This window comes from Aulostomus chinensis, chromosome 21 (assembly GCF_037954235.1).
Source record: "Aulostomus chinensis isolate RoL2024-O1b breed Wild chromosome 21, RoL_Achi_v1.0, whole genome shotgun sequence".
Taxonomy (NCBI): domain Eukaryota; kingdom Metazoa; phylum Chordata; class Actinopteri; order Syngnathiformes; family Aulostomidae; genus Aulostomus; species Aulostomus chinensis.
Genome location: NC_141340.1, coordinates 11252501 through 11274457, shown reverse-complemented (window position 1 = coordinate 11274457; position 21957 = coordinate 11252501). Strand labels below are relative to the sequence as shown.

The 21957-nt window shown below is 42.8% G+C and overlaps 2 protein-coding genes across 3 annotated transcripts in view; both read left to right on the top strand.

Annotated features, from left to right (window-relative positions):
• prex2 (phosphatidylinositol-3,4,5-trisphosphate-dependent Rac exchange factor 2) overlaps positions 1–16691 on the top strand; it is a 100792-nt gene extending 84101 nt beyond the window's left edge. The window contains exons 37-41 of the mRNA XM_086192108.1: positions 3753–3819; positions 4330–4520; positions 9088–9190; positions 11859–11926; positions 15567–16691. Coding sequence (XP_086048234.1) covers positions 3753–3819; positions 4330–4520; positions 9088–9190; positions 11859–11926; positions 15567–15612 — 475 coding nt within the window. The 3' untranslated portion in view covers positions 15613–16691. The remainder of the gene's footprint in view (positions 1–3752; positions 3820–4329; positions 4521–9087; positions 9191–11858; positions 11927–15566) is intronic.
• A 780-nt stretch (positions 16692–17471) lies between these two features.
• Positions 17472–21957, top strand: part of c21h8orf34 (chromosome 21 C8orf34 homolog) — a 63757-nt gene continuing 59271 nt past the window's right edge. For both annotated transcript variants that reach the window (XM_086191753.1, XM_086191752.1), the window contains exon 1: positions 17472–17949. In XM_086191753.1, the coding sequence (XP_086047879.1) occupies positions 17881–17949 (69 nt within the window). In that variant the 5' untranslated portion in view covers positions 17472–17880. The remainder of the gene's footprint in view (positions 17950–21957) is intronic.

The following is a 21957-nucleotide window of genomic DNA, read 5'->3' as shown; positions in this document are numbered from 1 at the left end:
AGTGTAAACAGGATGGAGGTGTAAAATGATCTCCTACACACGCCATCTTGCTGGTATTAGGACATCAGTGTATGAGCTCCTACAAGCCCTATTTAGCTTGTAGCTAACCCTGCCACACACTGCAGGGGCTTGTGATAAATTTAATAACTGTAAATGTGATTTATCATGGCGGTACGAGGGATTTACCAGTGCGCACCTCTTCTGTTTAATGTCGTAAATCTGACACTGTTTTCCTTAAAGGTATAGAACCATATCCATTATTATACTTGAAATACATGCAACGTGAAAGAGAGACGCTAACGTAGCCATTCCCATGCTGGTCCTTTGAAAACATCTGGGCCTCCGATTTGTCTTTGACACTGCAGCTGACCAGTAATGCTCCAGAACTGTAAAGGCCCTCCAGTGTGCTGTTGTCATGAAGGAAGCAGAAACAAAGAGAATTAAGTATTCTCTTAGGCCCAATAAAACACAACCAGCTACACAAAGACCAGGTCATCTCTGGCCTGTAGCCAAATCCCCCATTAGAGTGTGTGTGTGTGTGTGTGTGTGTGTGTGTGTGTGTGTGTGTGTGTGTGTGTGTGTGTGTGTGTGTGTGTGGTCAGAGGAGGTAAGAAAGAAAGAGCCATAACCTGACTTCACCTGTGGTTTTCTTGCTATTTACTAAAAAAGAAAAACAAAAGCCATTAAAAAAACAGCAAATGTTTTCCTGGATATGCCCAAACTTTGGCTTCATTTCCAGCCAGGCTTCAACATGACATTAGAACAGTTGCTGCTGGTCTAGTGGAAAGTAATTCCTCAAGACGTCTCTTCAACTCTGCCTACACCGCCATCTTCTGATGAAAATACAAATTGCATAGCCTTGTTGACAGAAACACGCCTTATTAGCTAACTTCTTTGAGGTATAAGTTGTGTTTGCAGTCAGTTGTTTGAATTTTAAATCCACAGTTAAAATGTTGCCAAAAAAAAAAAATACGAGCGTGTTTTCATAAAGTGGTTTGGAGCAAATAAAAAAAGCTCTGCAGTTCATATATTCATCAGAAGATGGCAGTGTTACGTACAGCAGAAACAAACGACGTACAAAAAGAATAGGTCGTCTGAATTGTCTACAGCTGTCCACCGATGAAAAATGAATTGTGGTCTTGAAGACTTTGAATCTCCCATTGGGAGTTTGTTTAAATGTTGTTGTTTCCATCAACCTTTTTCATGCAGTACTTCAAAATGCACATCACAATACGTAGACGGAAACACGCCTGCTGACTGTACCCTTGAAGGGGTGGTGAGTTGAAGTACTCCCCAATAAAAATACAAGAATAAACCAGAAGGGCTGTAGTTTTTATTTTTTGACTTGTAGAGTAAAAGCCAGTGGGTAAGAAAAATGATAACAAGGTTAAAGGCTAAAGCCTGCTGGGACCTTCAATGTCCTCTCTTTTTAAAAGGGGCAGCTGGAGTTCAGAGACCTGCAAGGTTCAAAGCCATAGATGGGAAAAGAAATAACAGACACCCAACAGATTCTGACCTTATCCTTAATGTGTATGTAATATGTTCTCAGCCACACACTGATGTGTTTGCTCACTGTGTGTGGCCTTAAAATGTCATATTTCATTCTTTATAAATGTTTCTACGGTACTTGGTTTCCAAACCTCTGACGAGATGTAACACAGGTCCTCCTTCAAACCACACATCACTTGAAGTCTGACTTCTATTATTTAGTCATTAGAGACCTCCAGGAGAGTCGGCCCTTTGCCTCAAGCTGATGGTATTTTTAGAACAACCCTTACAGCCAGGGATAATCAGCGGGTGCTTTGACCTTGCCTCTGCTCAAGAGGTACGCAAGGGCTAGACATTTTAAACCTGATAAACAAATGAGCGCAGATGAAGTAGAGTTAGGCACTTAGACAGAAGATGCCTCCTCAGACTGATTTTATTAGACCTTTGAGATAAAAGTTAACTGATTAGCAAGAACAGGGTGAGTGAGCGGTCTACAGTTCGGGTAGACTGATAAGCCATCCCTTCAGTAGGAACGTAAATGGGCATTTTTTGATGGTTTCACTTCATTTTTGCTCCACTGAACCTCATTTCACTCTTTATTTGACATGTTAAGAGAATATTTTTGTCTGGAAACTTCCATTTTACAGCCGCTATTTGTTTTTCCACTGCAGCCGACCTTTACACGCCACACGCAGACAAGTCTCTCCACGTCTATGCAGTAACTTTAATGAAGTAACCAATTATTAAAAGCTTGAAGATTGTCAGTGTTCATGCAGTCAGTCTGACAGAACCTCACCCAGGCCATTGTTGCATTCCCCCGCAAAATTGCTGCGTTACTCTCAGAGTATCGTCAGCATCTTTTCAATGATAAGGCCATCTTGAGCCAATTACCTGGCCTCTTATCTCCACCTGAACCCTCAGCAAACTTTGCTTTTAGTCATTCAGTAGTGCGCGCCACAAGGTTAATATTTTAGATAGGGATTAAATACTTGAACAAGTGAAGGTGCAAGAGAGTACCGTCACTTTAAGTGAGGGTAAAGCGAATACTTGTTCCTTCAGTGGGCAGTATATTAAATGTGATATATTCATACTTTTCTTGAATTAATATCAAATTGTGTGGGACTTACAATATACACATTTGTGGCCTCAAAGGGATAGTTCCTATTGTTTTAGGTGGGGTTCTATGAGGTTGGCACCAAAAGCAGGGGCTTTAACTTCACTAGATTTGGGACAGCGCATCTTTTGTACTAGAAAAATAATATTTAATCCCCCTCCCTTTTTTGTCAGGGAGGCATTTATTTGTTCATATATTACACTTTTTTTCCTTTGCCGCTGTTTGCTTTTCTGCGCCGTAGACGTGTTTTGCAGCCACCTCACATAACCTTGCTTCATCTCACCCTAACTCTCTTTATTAATGATGCCATTTCAACTTAGCTTTTATGAAAATCAACATCAAGTATTGATGGGGGGGGGGTGGGGGTGTTAGCTCTACTATGATGAATCGAGTTAATTAATATTATGTCAAGAAGAAATACCATAGTCCTAACAAACGCCTCCTTGGCCTGATTGTAATCACTTAATGATGCAGATGGATGTCTCCTTGTAAACTATCTCCTTCACTCTAAGTGCGTTGTCACGGCAGCTCTTGTCCCCTGATTATCACGTGTGTTCCATCTCAGAAATGTATACCGAATGGCTGACGGATTACAGTGCATTATCATTGCTTGTGGCGAGAAGAAAAGGAGTGTGTGATTTTATTACAGCGGCTTTAATATAGTGTATCAGGCCTATTTTTAGCACTCTACTGGATTACTGAGATTTGATGGAGTCGCAGACTGCTGAGTTTGCATCAGAAGCACTCAACCTTAGATGGACTCGTTGCGGCATACAAAGCACCAGCGCAGTGCTGCCTCCAGTGGAGGAAGAGAAAATGACAGCAAATCAACCATGAATGAATGACGCAATGGCATTTGGAGATATGCCCAGGACAAGAGATGATTAGTCTGTGTTTCTGCTGAGCTGTGCCCAAGTTACTCTCATGATTGATAGTCAGATGTTGGAGCGCCATAATGAGCAGGTGGCCTACATTTCCCAGGAAAGCAGCCGCTGCTCCTGATGACCCACTGGTCCAGGGGAGAGAGAGAAAGTGCCGGGGGGAGTGGTTTTTAAGGAGTGGAACTAAGTTTGGTTTGGTTGTTTTTATGAATGCACTGCAGTTTGTTGTTGTGATGAAGTTGGAATAAGTCCAACCCCTTTCCCCCCAGGGCTTTCTACATGGATCAGTCTAACATGCCACCAAGCTCTGCACCCAAAGCTGCCCTGATGGATAAGGTAAGAAAAACCTCACACATGACATAATGGAAAAACTAGCCTTACATCTCCCTGCTACAATGTGTTTGCACTTATAAAATGATCAGCTGATAACACAAAAGGTAAAGAAGAAATGAGCTGTGGTAAGTTTATTTCAGTCAACTAATCAACCTCCTTTGTTCTTTGGCCCACAATCAGGTGCAAGGAAAAACTTCATAAAAAAAAAACCCTTTCAATGGGAAAAATGGCAGATTTGCAATACAGCGGCTGCACCCTTTGTTTTACTGATGTCAATAAATAAATTAGCAGTTTATCATGACAGCATTAACCACAAAGGAGCTGACACAAACTCATTTTCCCAGATGAGCAATCTCTGAAGCTTTACAGAGGACTGCTGGCACCTCATAATGTGGAGATGTAACTTTTTATGAGCTTCTGTGCTCATAAACAGCTCAGAAGTGTGTTTGTACCTTCACTAACCCCTCTCTCCCTCTCTCTCTCTCTCTCTATATATATACATATGTACTTCAGCTGATGCGTCCCCTCAATGCTCTGGACGAGCTCTACCGTCTGATGGAGAGTTTTATCAGTTGCCGGCGCACTGCTGCCTGTCAGTACACCGCCTGTGGGGCGTCGGGAGTGGGTCTGCTCACCGTGGCCTCTGAGCTCTGCTCTCGTCTGGGAGCCACACACATCGTCATGTGCAACAGCGGTGTTCATCGGTGAGTGTGTTCACGTTTGTAGCGGTTAAGTTCCTGCTAATCACTTCCTTCCTTCTGTCAGCTCTTCTCTTTCATCTCCCCGGAACAGCGACTCTCTCCTCACCTTTATCATTCATACCATAGTCAAGCTGCGCTCCCTCTTTTATCCCGTCTACCTTTCAGCCTGGCAAGATCTCCACAACCCTGTTCTCCTCACTGACGGGGAATATTCTATTAATACACGTTTCTCTGCTTTAATTACCAGCAAGATATTCCAGTTAATAGTGCTCATTGTTCCTGAGGCCAGATGAGGGACTTTTAAGTAGACATAGTACTTCACACAGGAAGGAGACAGGTCAATTACTCCCACACTCATTGCCTTCTATATATGGCTGCCTAATTCACCTGCTACTGAGGGCGCCATTCATCAATTCACAGGGACAGAAATATCTGATCGTTTGTCACAGCTGATCTCTAGTTCCAGCTCTCATCTCTTCCCCTCCCTCCCTCCCTCCGCCATACCCTCCTTCTTTACCCCCATGACACTTTCCATATCTTTTTGTCTCAGTCACACGCTCACACATTCATGCGTTGCCGGATGTAACTGATGGCTTGATAAAGTGGAGCCGCCTGCTTGCCAGGGCTCTAATAGAAAGTTTCTGTCCGCGCACTGACTGCTGCTGCTACTTTAGTAACCCTCATCTTGAGTGTGTGTATCTGTGTGTGTCAGTTCACTGACGTGGGCTAGACGACCGTGACACAGCAGGTGAGGTGGCCCGCCATTTTTTAGGGCTATGTGTGAACCGGTTTTCTCTGCAAACATCATTTCACCCCTTAGAGCTGCAGAATGATGTGTTTGACTCAGGCACGCACCATTAATCAAAGGTTAGTTATGTGTCAAAATACCATAACATGTTCTGTATTATGGACCTGCAGAGATGTCCTGTCTGACTGAAGAAAACAACTTTGGATTAGGGATGCACGATATTGGGTTTTGTTGCAATATCCAATAATTTTTACTATGGATATCCTCTAACATTGATATCTGTATTAAACACCTTTTTTAGGGTGATCACATTTTGTACATACGAAAAAATAAATCTAAAGATTGATTCGTGGGCTTTTCCAAAAGCCCACGAATCAAATATTTACTGCACCGTTCACTGATCATAAACAACAGATGTTGATGTATTTAAAAAAATGGCTGATATCACTGACTTGCGCACATTGTTGTGCATCCCAATACAGATCCAAAAACGATTTTAATCTTTCTTAATGAAAATGATGTTAAAATTGACATTCTATCTAACAGCGCAAGTCACGTAAGTCGCATTATCAGTCACTGAAATGCGACTGAATGTTTTTCATTTCCAAATCACGCAGCCCTGGACTGCAGTGAAAGTCTTGAATGCTTCAAAATGTGACATTTTTGAGGGGAAAAAATGACAAACATATTGATTTGTTTGCATCACAAGAATATACAGTTGCACACACTGGACAGATGACACGTTCTCCCGGATCATTTCAGGTGCTAAAAACATATCCATTTATCACTTGTGTAAATGGTCAGCACACATATTAAATGTAGAATCATTCAAAAACTGATGAAACCAAAGCCAGTAGATTAGTAATGTGGAAATTGCATTATCAGTGCGGTGGCCCTCTCAGGCACTATTGATTGGATTAGTTGGCGTGATGGATGACTTTTAATAACAAGGATAGTGTGATTTTTTTTTTTTTTTTTTTTTGCTGAGGCATCAGCGGTTTTCCATGATGCTGCTCTCTTGTCTTCTCCACAAAAGAGGAAAAAATGAGAGCTCGCTGGAATAACAAAAGAAAAATTAATCCAGGGTGTGTATAATGTGGATAACAGAAAGCTTTACCATATTCCAAGCCATGAATTATGACTATTTATTCATTGCAGTGAGATATAAGTGTTTGCCTGTATTTCTCCTCCTTTGTTCCCACCTTCTCTGTCAGCATCTCTGTCTTTCGTTTTTTTTCTGTATTTTTTTTTTCTTGTCATCTATCAGTTTGGACTCAGCCTAAATGGATTAAAGGCTGGAGCGGCATAAAACAGACGGGTATAAATCACCTCGCGCTATCTCACCAGCCTTAAGGAAAAAAGAAACCATGCGGCCGCACACACAGATTTTGTGCAGCTCCTTCATCCGGCTCCAACTAAAAGAGATATTTAAAGATGCTCTGCGGGTGACTTCCCCCCCCCCCCCTTCTCCGTTTATCAGTGTGGGAAGCTCAAAATGAGTGCTTAAAATATTCCGGGGTGGCCTGCAAAAGACATCTTTCTCTCTATTGGGTATATCTCTCCGCACATACTAGAGACGATTGTTGAGTTCATTACTTTTATCACATCATATCATAAAATTAGGCAAGTGGAACCCAACCGGGGCTTTGACATCTTGATCTGATCGGCTTTTGGCAGTCCCTCGTTGCACATCTGCCCCCCCCCCTTTTTTTTTTCCAAAGTCATGACACTTGAATCCCCCACAGTGTGAGGAGATATTAAAAAAGCAGCTCAGTTTCTTGACAAAAAGAAAAGGAGCTTGACAGTGTTGGAACTTCGGACAGTTCAATTTGCAGTGAAAAGGATCTGGATCGATAAACTAGAAGAGCTTGTCATCCTAGACAGGTCACTCAGGAAGGAGCCCTGACACCCATCACTGCTTCTCCATGGATTTAACCACGGCAAGGATAGAGAGACACAGATACACACCAGGGAGGGAATGACTCACACGTCAACACTCATTTACACACATCATACACTTATAAATGACTGTATCACCTCTTCCACAAGTGTTACACCGACTCACCCAAGGGCCCTTGTTCACTTGGATGATGAGAAAGTCCCTTCAGGTGCTCCAAGTTGTTTGTAATCCTCCTCCTGCTCAGTCTGAAGCAAAGATCAGGAAGTTTGTTGAGCTAGTGATGCTACATGCTCTCTCTTTCTCACCGTGAGTGACATTTCAGTGGCAAGAGAAATGATTCATTAGCGAGGAGATGAGCAGAGATGAAGCAGGAGGAATGTGAGCGTTATGACAAGGTGTCAAGAGGAGCAGGCTTTGAGAGTACACCTCAGCAAAGCAGGAAGATAAATGCCCACAATTATTTTCCTCAAAACGGCATCAGCCTGAGGAAAGCTGTGTATAGTTGGTCGCTTCTGGACATTGCAGATAACCCTCTTGTTTAGCTGCCATATTTCTTATCTGTCAGTCAGTAATATTCTTCCCTTCCTTTGGTAACTGCCTCAATTACTCAAAGTTGATGAGGATATTTATTTTTTTTAAAAAGCACTTCATATTTAGATTTCTTGCAAAAAAAAAATGCAGCGAGAATGCAGAAAGAGCCGGACGCGCAGATTTAACTTGAAGCTAATGAAGACTGACGCTTAACGTACTCCGAAGGGTTGTCATTCATTTTCATCCATCCATTTTCCATGTCTGTTAAGGGTCACGGGGGGCTGGAGCCTATTCTAGCTGACATTGGGTGAGAGGCAAGGTTCACCCTGGACGGGGCACTAGTCCATCGCAGGGCCATCAGGAGCAATTAGGGGCTCAGTACCTTGCATAAGGATGGTCGGACATGGTGACCAGGGGAAGTGCGGATGGAAGCAGTGACCCTGCAGTCACTCTACCTCCGAGCCACGCCACCCTCATTCATTTTCAGTTCAATTCAAAGCGTTTGTGGATTACTGAGCATGCGGCTGGATAAAGATAATACTGGACAATGCCCTGGAAAGCTTGTAAATGGACATTTTTGGGCAGTTTTGCTCCTGTTAGCCATCGGTTTCCGTTAGCTTCAAGCTAGATATACTGTACGTGGCTGAGTCTTTCTGCATTCCAGAATCTTAAAGAAATAACACAGGAGCAACTCAAGGTACCTAATTGTTAGAACTTGAAAAAACACGCTTGTATTAAGTGTTGCTTTAGCCATGGGTGTGCTGATCCTAAAAAGAGGTGTGGTGAGGCACCTCGAGGCAGCAGCACTGTCCAACAAAATTAGGTCAAAATTCAACAGCGTTGTATTTTTCCTGCAATGTAAAGGGCAACAGGTTCAGTTGGATGCACAATGCTCTAACACACAGACAGCAGCACAAAAATACCAGAAGGTCACAATAAAATCATTACAACATGAAAGATAATTATCGTAACATCAGGCCTGCTTCACCTCAGGGAGTTGTGATAGATTCCCGCTGCTCTTATCAAGGGTCATCACGCTCTCAGGTCTGCAGTTGACACCCCCCCCACACACACACATACACACACACTGCATATATGAGTCGTATGTCTCCCCATTAGGAGAAACGCTGTGATGGGTAACATGAGTAAAACCACACCAGTGCTCATTTAGAGACTAATGACAACCCCTTTGCACCCAGATTATTTTAGTTTGCGTGGATTGTGCTTGCACTGGGCAGCTCAGACCCGGTGCTTTAGAGCTCATCCTGTGTGTACACAGCTTAAGCTTCAAAGCATGATGTTGCATGACAAATCAAGATCACTCCCTTCCCTTGTGACAATCTTGGAGCAAGTGTGTACTTTGACCTTTTGTTTCCCATTCCAACCCACAGCTGCACCCTGAGTGTGACACTGGAGCAGGCTATCCTGTTAGCCCGAAACCACGGCCTCCCCCCTCGCTGCATCATGCAAGCCACTGATGTCATGAGGAAACAGGTAAGAGTCGGTTGACACGTGAACGTAACTGAGTGAATGCACGCGCGCGCGCGCACACACACACACACACACACACACACACACACACACTATATCGTGCCTTTCTTCTGCTCCTCACCCTCTTGAGATTGCTGCTGTCGTCTTTTCACTCAACATTTTAATCCACAGCGCATCTAAGATCATTAGAAGAAGTGTTTCATCGAGTCAAACTAGGCTGCCAAAACACAACCAGCAAAAGATTTAACTGTGCCAATAAAATAGCAGTTATGCTACTTTAGATCTCTCGGTAGATTTTAGATTCCTCTCAGACTCTGTAACTTCTGTAAGAATGTGAATTCATAGGGAATGACAGCAAGTATGGGGCATTTTAGTCGCTATCTCTTTTTGCATGATTTCTTTATCTCAATTGTATCAGATACACATTCACCGCTGTGAGAATCAGACTAAAAGCAAAGTCATGAGAAACCGAGCCATGACCTCCCCCCCCCCCCCCCCCCCCCCCTCTTGTTTTCACTTTTGTCATCCTCCCACTGCCCCACAGTTCCACCGGTGTCTCGACCTCAGTCTCTACCACACTCTCATCAGACGTGCTGCTTCTGTTTGCAGTGAGAGAGTCCAGAGGCTGACATCCTGCGGGAAAAGAGCTATTTAATTTCTACACTCATGATGTGTTTACTGACCTTCATTATTAGTATTCGCTGCTAGAAAAACATTTGCAATTAGAGATATTTGTGTTGATTAGGAGGTGGGAGACTATTTATGGAGTTTACCTCCTGTAAGAACAGAACATTTTTATTTTTTTTATTAGTTCTCCACATCTTTTATTGGAAATCTGATCTGTTTTCTTGCATTGGCCACTGGGGAAAGATTGTTGAGGCCATATAAAGAACAGATGGGAGTTTGTTGTGTCTCTGTGTGCGTCCTCGCTCTCAGACATCAGCTGATGAGAATCACACAGCGTTTAAATGACACTCCTTCCTCCCTGAGTAGTCAGACTTGACGCACAATACGATTTTTATCTCAGCATCATCTATCAAGGCCAGACAGCGTCATACAGACAGAGAATAGATGAGTGATTTAGGGGAATTGGATCCAATCACAGCTTGATTTGTACATTTCAACTTGGCTATGGCTAGTAATGTGATTGAAGAGGGAAAAATACTTGGAGAAAAGTGCAAGTTGGATCATGTACTTTGAAGATGATGCTCAGAAACATCTTTCTAACCACAAATGTAAGAAAACGCTCTCCTCGTGACTCGGTGATATCAACAACCGTTCATCCGATCAACATCAACGTACAACGCAGTAAAAAATGTTGACTCCACTATAAGAATTTTCACCCTTCTATCGCTTGCTATCGGAACTCTCAAACCTACTTATTAACATTTTAATTTTCTCTCCTTTTTCGTTGACTTTTTATGATCTGTCTTATTATAAACTTGTCAGTCAACTGTGAAGCACTTAAAACCGCATCAATCTGGAGTGAGTAGTACAGATCAAATTTGACTGACTGATAAAAATAAGGATATTTATGAACAGTGGAAAAGAATTAGAGGATTTTGAATTTGTAAGTGGTTAAAAGTTGCAGACGTCTGCACGTTGCTCCTTCTCTGACAGCTATAGTCTGTATATTTTGGTTAGTGTGTTGTACTTTACTTGGAGTATGCAATCCTTCTTTAGCTTTGTAATAGACTGTTTTTTAAAAGAAATTCAATTCAGTATAGAAAGTGTCCAGTTATGTTTTTTGCTGTTTGTAGGGGCTGTGTCCTTCGGGGACATGAGGTAGTATCGTGGTCTGCACGGCGGTGATAGACAACGAGTAATTGCTGATGCTATCCTGCTATGTAGGGGCAACTGGGGACGGACAGTCAGATGTTATGAGAGTTATAACAGAGAGGTCAGCTAATGCACTTAGTCTCCGCTCAAAGAAAAGTAATAATTCGATTGTGTAATTTTTGCTTGTGAGTGTGTGTGTGTGTGTGTGTGTGTGTGTGTGTGTGTGTCTTTCTAAATTGAGAGTTGCTTTTTGCTCCCTGCAGTTGTGTATCTGCAGACGTTGCACACAGGCTGCAAGAACATCAGCCAGGAGTGCTCGTGCTGCTCCTGACTGGGCATTATCAAGCACATGCGCGCGCACACACACACACACACACACACTCACACACACACACAGTCCATTTTACAAATTCCTTAGTACTTGATTTTATTTCCTTACAAAGACTTACTGCATCTGCTCTTTTGTGTACGTAGTTAGAAAGTAGACAGGCGATACTGGTAACAGCACAACGTAAACCTCAGATGGCTTCTACTGTAGAACCTACATTGTTAGAGTTCTAGAGACTTTTGTTAAGAATTCATGTTGTTTTCCTGGCAGGGGCCTGTCAGCCACTCATGGCCTGACAGAAGGATCAGGCTTGTGGGATAAAAAAAACATCACTGAAGGTCCATTCCAGCTAAATGGCACCCATTTGTTGTTAAACTGCAGTGTATGACTCACGTATTAACCAGAATCCTCCAGTTTGATACTAAGGTTTTAATAATATTACTCAGCAGTGCAACAAAAGCTGAATCAACACACTCACCTTGTTTGTTTCTCCACTCTACTCTTGGCTTTTATTTACGTCTGATTCATGATGTTCAGCATTGTTGACATCTCTTTGTCTTTTAGGGGGCCAGAGTTCAGAATTCGGCCAAGAATCTGGGAGTGAGAGATCGAACACCCTCATCGGTCCCAAGGTAACCCTGCACCTCACGTCCTGTCCCTGCGCTGTCACAGTGAATTAACAGTAAATATTTTTAAATTGATTTGTCTTGTTTCTAACAGACATTCATTTTATTCCATATCATTTATTTCCACCTGTTTTCACTCGAAATTTCCCTTTTTGACCTTTTACCTTGACTTTTACCAAAAATGAATTTCTGACCAAATTAAATTGGACAGGAAACTGAAGAGATGATGCTAGGCTGGAACCAATTTAATGCTGTTTTTTTGTGTGTTTTTTTTCTACTTAAAATGTGACAACATCAGTTTTGTTGTCTGATGCTCTCCAATAATGTGCCATACTTGATTGCATGGTTCTGCTAGGCTGGTTCAGTACACATCAGGGATGTCACCATACCCGCGATTTGGAAGCTGGTGCCGATACCACGTCATTCACATGATTCTTGACACCTGTTTCAGCACCACGACAACAATCTGGAACGATGAAATACACACGTTTCTTTCACCAGTGTTGTAATTAAATACCAGCTGCTGTAAGTAATACTTGGTGCATTTGACATATGTAGTGTGTGGAGAGAGAAAGAGAGAGAGAGACGCTGTTAGCTTTAGCGCTAACCAGCACTTTCTAAGCAACACTACTAAAAATACTACAACTTAGTTGGTCTTGAGGAGTTTCAGTATGCCTGAACCATGACCATGCAGGTCCGTGTAGGGCAGGGGTGTCCGCCTTGGTCTTATTTCAGATCAAAACAGGAAGCTCCACTGTGCTCGAGCTGTATGAGAAAAAGCAGTGTCACACACACTTCTTGTTTCCGCTCTCCACAAAACCACCCGCTTGACCCGGCACTGTTATTCTGCGTCACTCGTATCATAAGCACCTTTGGTACCAGTATCATAGGATGCATGTTTTCAGAATTTGACCCGGCACTGAAGTACTGGTTCCCGAGACATTTGTAGTAGAAACGTAACTGGTTCAAGATCCTTTTTTCTTTTCCACGTTGGTAGGAAAGTGTGGTTTGTGACAAAATCATGCTACTCCTCCATGGTAATTCGGTTTCTAATAGGTACTGTGGTTGAAATGTACTCCTTCAAGGATGACCTGACTGTTGAGAGCGTTCATTCAAAGCATTTGTTTTTTGGTCTCACCTCAGTGGACAAACTGGTTTTCTAGAGGAGGCTGTGATGGGCATGAACCAGTCTTATGACATCCTATTCACTGTCCCAGCTTCCTTTACTATCTTTTTAGGAGTTGAAAATCCCAATTATATACAATCGTATGCTTACTCTTGAGGCTCTGATCTCAGATGCGAATGCAACATTAATAATTCTTTTTTTTTTAAAACAGCATTTCCTATGTGACTTAAATGTGAATTTTGGATAATAATAATAAAAAAAAGAATTGTTCAAAGAAAAGTATGAAACTGAACAGCAATAAGAAGCCTTCCATGCACTTTTCATGTATACACGCTTCAGTCCATCTGTGTGTAGGTTAGCTTGTGTCATGTATTTGTGCAGTAGCTGTGTGCTTTTTAAGCAGGACCGGGGCCAAATGGTTCTATTAGAGGGAAGCTCCCTGCACTCAGTCGCTCTGAGATGAGGACACGGACTCCCTCAGCGACTTGGCTGATGCATGCAGGCTTTTGTGTGACAGGCAGCCCTTTTGAACCTCTTAGTGAAATTGACAAACTCTCCGTAGCTTTATGCCATTGCAGCCTGTGTGTCTGTGTGTTTGTGTAGTGTATGTGTGCGGCTGCTCCTGAATATGTAAATGTGTTTTTCCTGCATGTGATCAAGAGCTAAAAGGAGGTTGTGAGGAGGGTAGCCCATTTTAAATCAGTCAACAGTTTGCATGAAGACTTTTTTTTTCTTTTTTCAAGCAAAAGTAGTTCCACTGAAAACTGTAGACGATGTTTCTTTGCTAAATGTCATTCGTTGGATGCTGGACGACAAACTAAATTCCAGTTACACCTATTTGGGGAGGTTTCAGAAAGATTTCCCTGATTGAACCTGTTTAAATGGGCCGAAGGTTCTTGTTAAGCGGAATTAACGACTCAAATCAAATCCACTGCTGGCGTCAACCTTTTCTTTGTGTTTTTGCAACACCCAACACTTAAATGTAACATCCACCAAATATTTTTGCTACTTCATGATCAGATGAGTTCTATTAGTGCAGTAATAGGAGCAGTTTTATTCTCCATATATAAACAAGGGATCTGTATGTTACAGTTGACCTCTCTGCCGACACCAAATCTCTGTGCCGGCTGCCTCAGAAATGTGTTACGATGAATTGATTTGTGTCTACCGCTGCACGTGCGCAGCTCCTCTCTCAGTGTGAACACTCATCGTGCTGCTGTGTCACAGCCATTTGATCAAGGAGCCTCCGTTCATGCTGCGTTTGCTTGGTCAGCATGAGACAGCGTCTGAAAGAAGATGCTTCGTGCCAGAAGTGTGAGAGTTGACAACGCTGATTCTGATGAGAGATATTTGGATAGCAGCCCGGCGGGTTCTGGGATAATTTAACCCCCCCCCCCACATGATACCAGTCAGATTCGTACTCCTCCACATCTGCAGATGAAAATGTTAAATACTGATTATTTAGTGGAGAAAGCGGCCCGAATAAATGTGTCTCTGAAGTAATGTTAAAGCAACCGAAGCATTACATCAACCAAAAAGTGTAATTTATTGAAGTACTTGCTTTTAGGTATCTCAAATTTTCAAAGATTGATTATGAGTTCTTGGTGACTCCAGAGTTTAGATAACACCATCCATCCATTGTCTTCCGCTTATTCCTACATTAAGGGTCGCGGGGGGCTGGAGCCTATCCCAGCGTCAACGTGCGAGAGGCAGGGTTCACCCTGGACAGGTCACCAGTCCATCAAAGGACCAACACATAGAGACAGACAACCATTCACACTCACAGTCACACCTACAGTCAATTTAGAGTATCAATCAGCCTCGTCCCCTCTTGATGTCTTTGGACTGTGGGAGGAAGCTGGAGTACCAGAGAGAACCCACACAGGAACAGGGAGAACATGCAGACTCACACAGAAAGATCCCGTGCTGGAGCCGGGACTGGAACCTGGAACCTTCTTGCTGTGAGGCGACAGTGCTGACCACTGCAGCACCGTGCATGAACCTAGATAACACCAGCCACATACAATTAGCATAAAGCTAACGGAGATTGACTATTAAAAACAGCAAGACTGTCTAAAATGTCTCTTCATAAACTATTACAAATGATCTAATCAAGGTATTTGTGGATGACTGAGCAGACGGTCAGATAAAGAAGGTGTGGATTATACTGAAAGGAACTCTTGGAGTTTTTGCTGGTTTTAGAAGTCGTCCGTTAGCCCAAAGCTAAAAATATGTGTTCGCCGTTTTCTAAATTCTGGAGTCACCAAGAAGATGTGCAGAGTGAAGAAGCAAGAAACAAAATGTCCTCCTGAGATTAAGAAACACAACTGTGACTACTGAAAAGCCTTTACTGTTTTTGGTAAAGTATTGCTTTCATAGAACTTCCATTGTCAAAAAAAACAAACCTCACTTAAAATTGCAGACAGGTGTGATGTTCTCCAACAGTTCTGTACATCAACACTTTAAATGTTTCTGTTATACTGCCATCTTACGCCATAATGTTTGTGTTTTTCCCATCAGGTTGTACAAGCTATGCCAGCCTCCGCCCCCCGACGGTGACCCATAATGCATTGCATCAAGGAGCGATGCCGATGAAGTCCAGAAGAGTTTCTGCACTCTCCAACCATGAAGGACAGACCTAGTGAAGGAGTTTTTGGGTCCAATTTTATATGTCCAGAGTAGCTGCCTAAGTGTAAATAGAATTTGAATCCGTAAATAGTATTTTTAATACTTTACATTTTTCACTGTTTCACTGTACTTTATACATATTTTAATTTTTTTATTTCTGTTTGAATTCATATTATTAGAATATATTTCAGAGTGACAAAATTAATGAGAGACTGAAGATTAAAAAAAAAAAACACATATAGGGCCAAAAAAAATGTTTGTTTTATGGAGGACATTTTCATTTCATATTATTAGTTTAATTTGCGTATCGTCCCCTTCGTAAAATAATCGCCCAGGGCATTTTTTTTTTCAAGTTTGTCAGAAAACACAAAAACTTTAGACGAAACATCATAAGGAGTTATTTTAAGCAAAAAAAAAAGTCAAGAAATGACTCAAGCAATTATTTAAAGAAGGTGATGAGATATGAAAACAATCCTGATGAAAAGGATATGGAACAAAATTTCCATTAAATCTGTTCTAAGTAGACAATACGTTCCCAATTTCCATTCCGTTTATGGAACCTCTCAGTATTTGATAACCATATGAATGTGCGTTTGGTAACGTTTTGTGATATTGGTGTTTATTTACTTGTAAATATACATATTTAGCAAAAAGAAGTGCTCTTGTTTCTCACTGTATCCATTTGTAAGACTGTCACAAGCATGAATATGAAGAGTTCCCTTCTCAGTATTAACATGCAAGTAGAGCTATGAGATATCTTTTCTATTGACACCACTCAGGATCAAAGTGTCTCCCTGTGTTACTGATTATTGGATGTTGTCATTTGTAAAGCGGACGTCTTTCTCAACACTATGCAAAAATAAATAAATAAAAGCGCTAATAAGCTCCAGTTGGGTTTCATCCATATGTTTTGCCTTTCACTGTAAAAAAAAAAAACCCAATCCATTACTACAATTCTGACATGTATACAAAATGTAAAAAAATATATTAAAATTGATAAGTGTGAACACATTTGAATTTTTTCAGTTTGTTTTGATTTGTCAATATACTGGCAAGCCAGAGCTTCTAAAAGGGCCTTTCTCACAGCAGCCATTTTTTTAATCAATAACATTAATTATGGCTCTATTTCATTTGGGAGGTCCATAGCCAAGGTAATGTGACTTCAATTATTTTCATTTTGTCTTCAATTAAGCCAAATTGTTTTTGGAAGCAAAAGAATTCTTTTTTTTTTTTTTTACTTAACTTTTGTCAAAAGACCTCCATTTATTTATTTTTTTTAAGTGTAGGCTAATTAGTCTCATGTAACAGCCATCCATTTTAATGCTTTGCGTACCACTTTTACTACTGAATTAGTAAACAAAACTATTCTGTGGCAACAAGATACCGCTTTTCCCCACCATTTAATTATTGGCCAAGAAATGTAATTGGTTCCCTCAGTTTAGTTATTTGGAGGCAGTAAACTACAACTTCCCAGGAATGAATCCAAGTACAGGAATGCGTTGTCCTCTTATCTGGTGTTCCAGTAACTGGACTGAGGGAGTATAAACGTCTGCTGCAAATTAGTTCAAGTGAAGGAACAAGTTGTTGCCTCAAATGTCATATTTGTTCTCCTCAAGGCCACAAAAATCGTATTTCCTTTCTCTGACCCTTCCGGGGCTCCGGAGCGAATCACGCTTTCAACTTGTTCGTTTTTCTCGCAGTAATTAGCCAGATGTGCCGCACCTGCGTTAATTAGCGTAACCGTTCTTGCGCACGCTATTAGCGTAGTGGTGGCAGCGTGCAGCTGCGTTGAGAGCGGTGGGCTGGGCTGTTGAGCTGCTGCTGGGCTGCTGGGCAGGGACGGAGGCTGCTCCGGTAGATAGATGGGAGTGGCAGCGGCTCCGTTAACACCGGCAGCCAGTGAGCGGAAGATTTGTAATCTCTGTCACGGAGCTGCGGCGCTATTGGCTTCTCCAGAGCCAGCGAGGCGCCTAGCTGGGGATGGTCCCGGGCTGAGTGTCCACCATGAGCCGGGCTCACAGCCGCCTGCTCCGCACTTGACGCAACCTTATCTAAAGTTAACGTGGCGGCGCCTCTGCAGCCAACACTGCTCGGGGACATTTAGCACATTATAGTCACCGGAAAGCCTCCTGAAGGACGAATGACACCCGCTCACCTCGCTATTTCATCCCGCTAAAAGCTCTTGCGAGACACCCCGCTTTTCTCCATGGCGTCTCCTCAACAGTCAAGAATTCAATCGTATTTGGAGAAGAATAAAATCGGACCCTTGTTTGAGGTGAGTGTACAAATACACCCAAGTACTCTGAAGTTTAAAGGAGCATTGCTTTGCTTCGCTTTAATTTCTAGTTTAGTCAGCGCATATCTACATGATGGAAGCAGATACACTCAAGTAGTCTGGTTAAATGTGAGTAGGTGATGGTGGTGGTGTGTGTGTGTGTGTGTGGGGGGGGGGGGGGGGGACTTCCTCAAACACTCCACTGTGCTTGAACCACATCATGGAAAACCGGCTGGTGTGTTTGCATGTCCGTGTCCTATTCGCATATCCGAAGGTGATGATGTACCGTGATGCCACAGTGTGACTCAACACTTACACTTTTACTGGAGTTACACCAGCACTCGCTCTGCTTTCATGTTGGAACAGCAGCCTTGGATTTACAGTTGGTTCCGCTCCAGAGGACACACACACGCACACACACACACACACACACTCTTACTGCCTCTCTGTGTGTCTCTTCTTGGGATTCATCCCTGGGTATTCTCAGCGGTGTCTAAACAGTAGATAATCAGAGCAAAGCCAGGAAGTATATTTTGAAGTAGACCTCAAAGTTGGGTGATGGTACACTTTTTCGGAACAATTTCCTCTTGCATGTATCGTAAAGTGCTGACGTGACACTTCTGGAGATGGAGCAGCACACACACACGCACAAGAATTACATGTGAAACAGTTGTTTTTCAGCACCAGGGACAGAGACTCGTGAAATCAGAGGCTCTACTCTTCTGTGGGGCTGTCCTCCCTCCATCTTCCTCCTCCCCTCCCTCCCTTCTCTGTCTCTCTTTCATTTATTCTCTTTTATTTTGACTCAATTAAATTGCATCTCTTTAATGTGACAATCGAGGAGCTAAATGCTTTATGTGATTTGTGATGCTGATCAAGAACGCCTTTGTTCTAGAGATCAGTGAGCTTAAAGCATGCTCTGTGTGTGTGTGTGTGTGTGTGTGTGTGTGTGCGTGCTGCATCTTCAGCAGACCAACATGGATTACTGCTGAGTGTGTAATGTAAGGCTACATTATGTCCAGTAATGCATTTCAGGGGGAAACTGAAGGAGGCATAGTAAGAGAAAGCAGTATAAAACCTGCTGATGATGCTACTGTCCTCATGATGATGATGATGATGAAGATGTGACTGGTGCTGCACTAAACAGTTTTACCTAAACATGCTGTTATCCAAGAGAGCGGGATGGGGGGGGGCGAGCAGCGAGGCTCAAATCAAAGAGGCTGGGTGTTGGCAAAGACTTCAGGATATTGGATTCTGATACTGATCCAGATGTTGGTCACGGATCAACAGACCTCATCGACTGGTTTGAGTAATGGTTCGGATTCAGATTCCAGATGTGTTGACGTTATTGCACAGTTCCGCCAAAGATTCACTCAATACTCAATGAGAACTGCAGTCGAAGGTGATGAACGACGCGTCCAATCACAAGAAGGATGTCATCAGTTATCGTGACGCTTGTATCTCAGAGCTACGATAGCAGCACGTTAGCAGCGGTGGTCCACGCTGTCACAGGATGAAGGGTTTATGTTTCGCCTCGTTGTTGGACTTGCAGTTTAAATATAAAACTCTGAATCGGAAACCAGTCTGAACTCATCAGTAGGTGAACTGGACACCACCAAGGCGCTACGAAGTCATCAGATCCGGATCAAACTCGAAATAAAAATGCATCGCCCCTCAACCTGAGCGCTGTCATCTCTCACCACTCAGAGTCATCTTGCCACCAGGGGTGATCACATGACTGTCTTTGCGGGGGGGGGGGGCGAAACATCAATCAGCTCCAACTAATCCAATGTTGACAGTGTTATTCATTAAATGGTTGTCTTTATCTTCTGACTGCCTGGAGAAAAAAATGTGTGTCAGAAGTAGGGTTGGTGACTGGATAAAATGTCCATCCATCCATCCATTGTCTTCCGCTTATTCCTGTTCAGGGTCGCGGGGGGGCTGGAGCCTATCCCAGCGGCTTTAGGGCAAGAGGCAGGGTTCACCCTGGACAGGTCACCAGTCCATCTCAGGGCCAACACATAGAGACAGACAACCATTCACACTCACAGTCACACCTACAGTCAATTTAGAGTATCAATCAGCCTCGTCCCCTCTTGATGTCTTTGGACTGTGGAGGAAGCTGGAGTACCAGAGAGAACCCACACAGGAACAGGGAGAACATGCAGACTCACACAGAAAGATCCTGTACCCGAGCCGGGACTTGAACCTGGAACCTTCTTGCTGTGTGGCGACAGTGCTGACCACTGCACCACCGTGCAGCCGATAAAATATCCCATACAAGACTGATGTTTTTTTTTTTTTCTCAACTGTAAATGAAAATTGCGTTACAAATCTTAACGATTATTTGTCTGCTCAGCTGATGCCTCTGTTCAGCGAAGTTCCTCCACCTTCCTCGCGCCCCTCTGCAGAGACCCAGGGCTTCCTGGCCATGCCAGCGCAGCTGCAGTAATAAACCGTCTGAGGAAGTGAGAAGACGAGCCGGGGCTTCATTTACTCGCTCTGATGAGACGCAGTTTATGATTTGCCAGACAATTGATTCCCCCCCGCCCCCTTCACAAATGAAATGGTTGCTTTGCAGAGATGGCAAGCTGAGTCAACACGCGCACACACACACACAAACACACTTGATATTCACTCCAAAATGTGAAGCAGCCTTTCGTAATACTTGAAGTAATTATACTCCAGATTACCCTCAGCCACTTGTCCTTTTTTTTTTTTTTTGGATAGATCTGATATAATCCACACATGGTGGCTAACCCTTTTAACAGTACCAGAGTCGGAGGGTTGCCTTTCTCAAGTCTGCTGCTGCAGCCTGTCGACCTGCGAGGTGGTCAACCAGTCAAAGGCAGCGCTTGACCTGTCACACCCACACCCACACACCCACACCCACATACACACACCCACACACACACATTGTATGCAGCTTTAGGCTAAATTTTAGACCAAGTCTGGCACTGCAGTAAAAATGCTGGTTCTCTCATTCCTATCAGCGAGGACTGATGTAAATTATCATCCAGCTGCATGGTTTTGTGTTGTGACCCAGTTTGGGGTTTAGTGCTGGAATTTGCTGATGTATTCCTGGTTGACCAGCAGCCAGCGACTAGTTAGCAGTCACAGATGGCGATGACTGACGTTTATTCATTGATGCGAACGGTTATTTTAAGCATTACTGCAGTAAAGCGTATGAGTGTCCTTTCATGATGGTGTGGTGAAGGCTCCAAAGTGGGACCGTCACAATATTTTTGACCAAATACCTCCAGCGATGTTAAGAAAATGATTTAGGGACAATTATTTGTCATTTTACTGAATTTGAACTTTTTTTTCAGTCAGTTGTGTGTATGTAATGTTTACAGAAGTCACGCAATAGAAGTCTGGTATAATTGTAAGATCTTTAAAAATGGGTGTCCTTTTATCACTTCTTGTCGTTGGTATCCACATGGACCCAAAATTTCCCAATGGGTGCATCTCTAGACCCGATGTAATATAAAGATTAAGCGGGCAGCGACATGATACCCATACAGCACCTGATCAGGTCTGAAACCAGATACACAACGATGTGAGTCACACTCCCTCCAGACTGCTAAGTTTTCATTTTTAGGCTGAGTGACTTTTATTTTTCTTCAGAGACTCATTGTTCCATTCATCTTTTTATTTTATAATCAGTTTCCTCTTTGGTTACGTCTGCCAAGGAAGTAAAATGGTTTGTTTGTCAGCAGGATCAGACACATGTCCGCCCCCCCGTTCTACACTTGTTTTGTTGCGTTAATTGTTCAATTGTGTTTTGGGTTCATGGTTTGTTTTTTGTTTGTTTTTTTTGGGGGGGGGGGGGGCTGTCTTCTGAATGATGTCGGTTCAGGTTTTCTGCTAGACTTGTTCAGTTCGTAGGATGCCGTCTTTGGACCTTTTCTTTTCGTTTGTCAGAGTAAACCCCATCAGATTCTGCCTGCACCTGTCTCCAGTAACTGTGTGTGTTTGGAGAGGAGGCGGTTCTCTCAAAGATTGTCC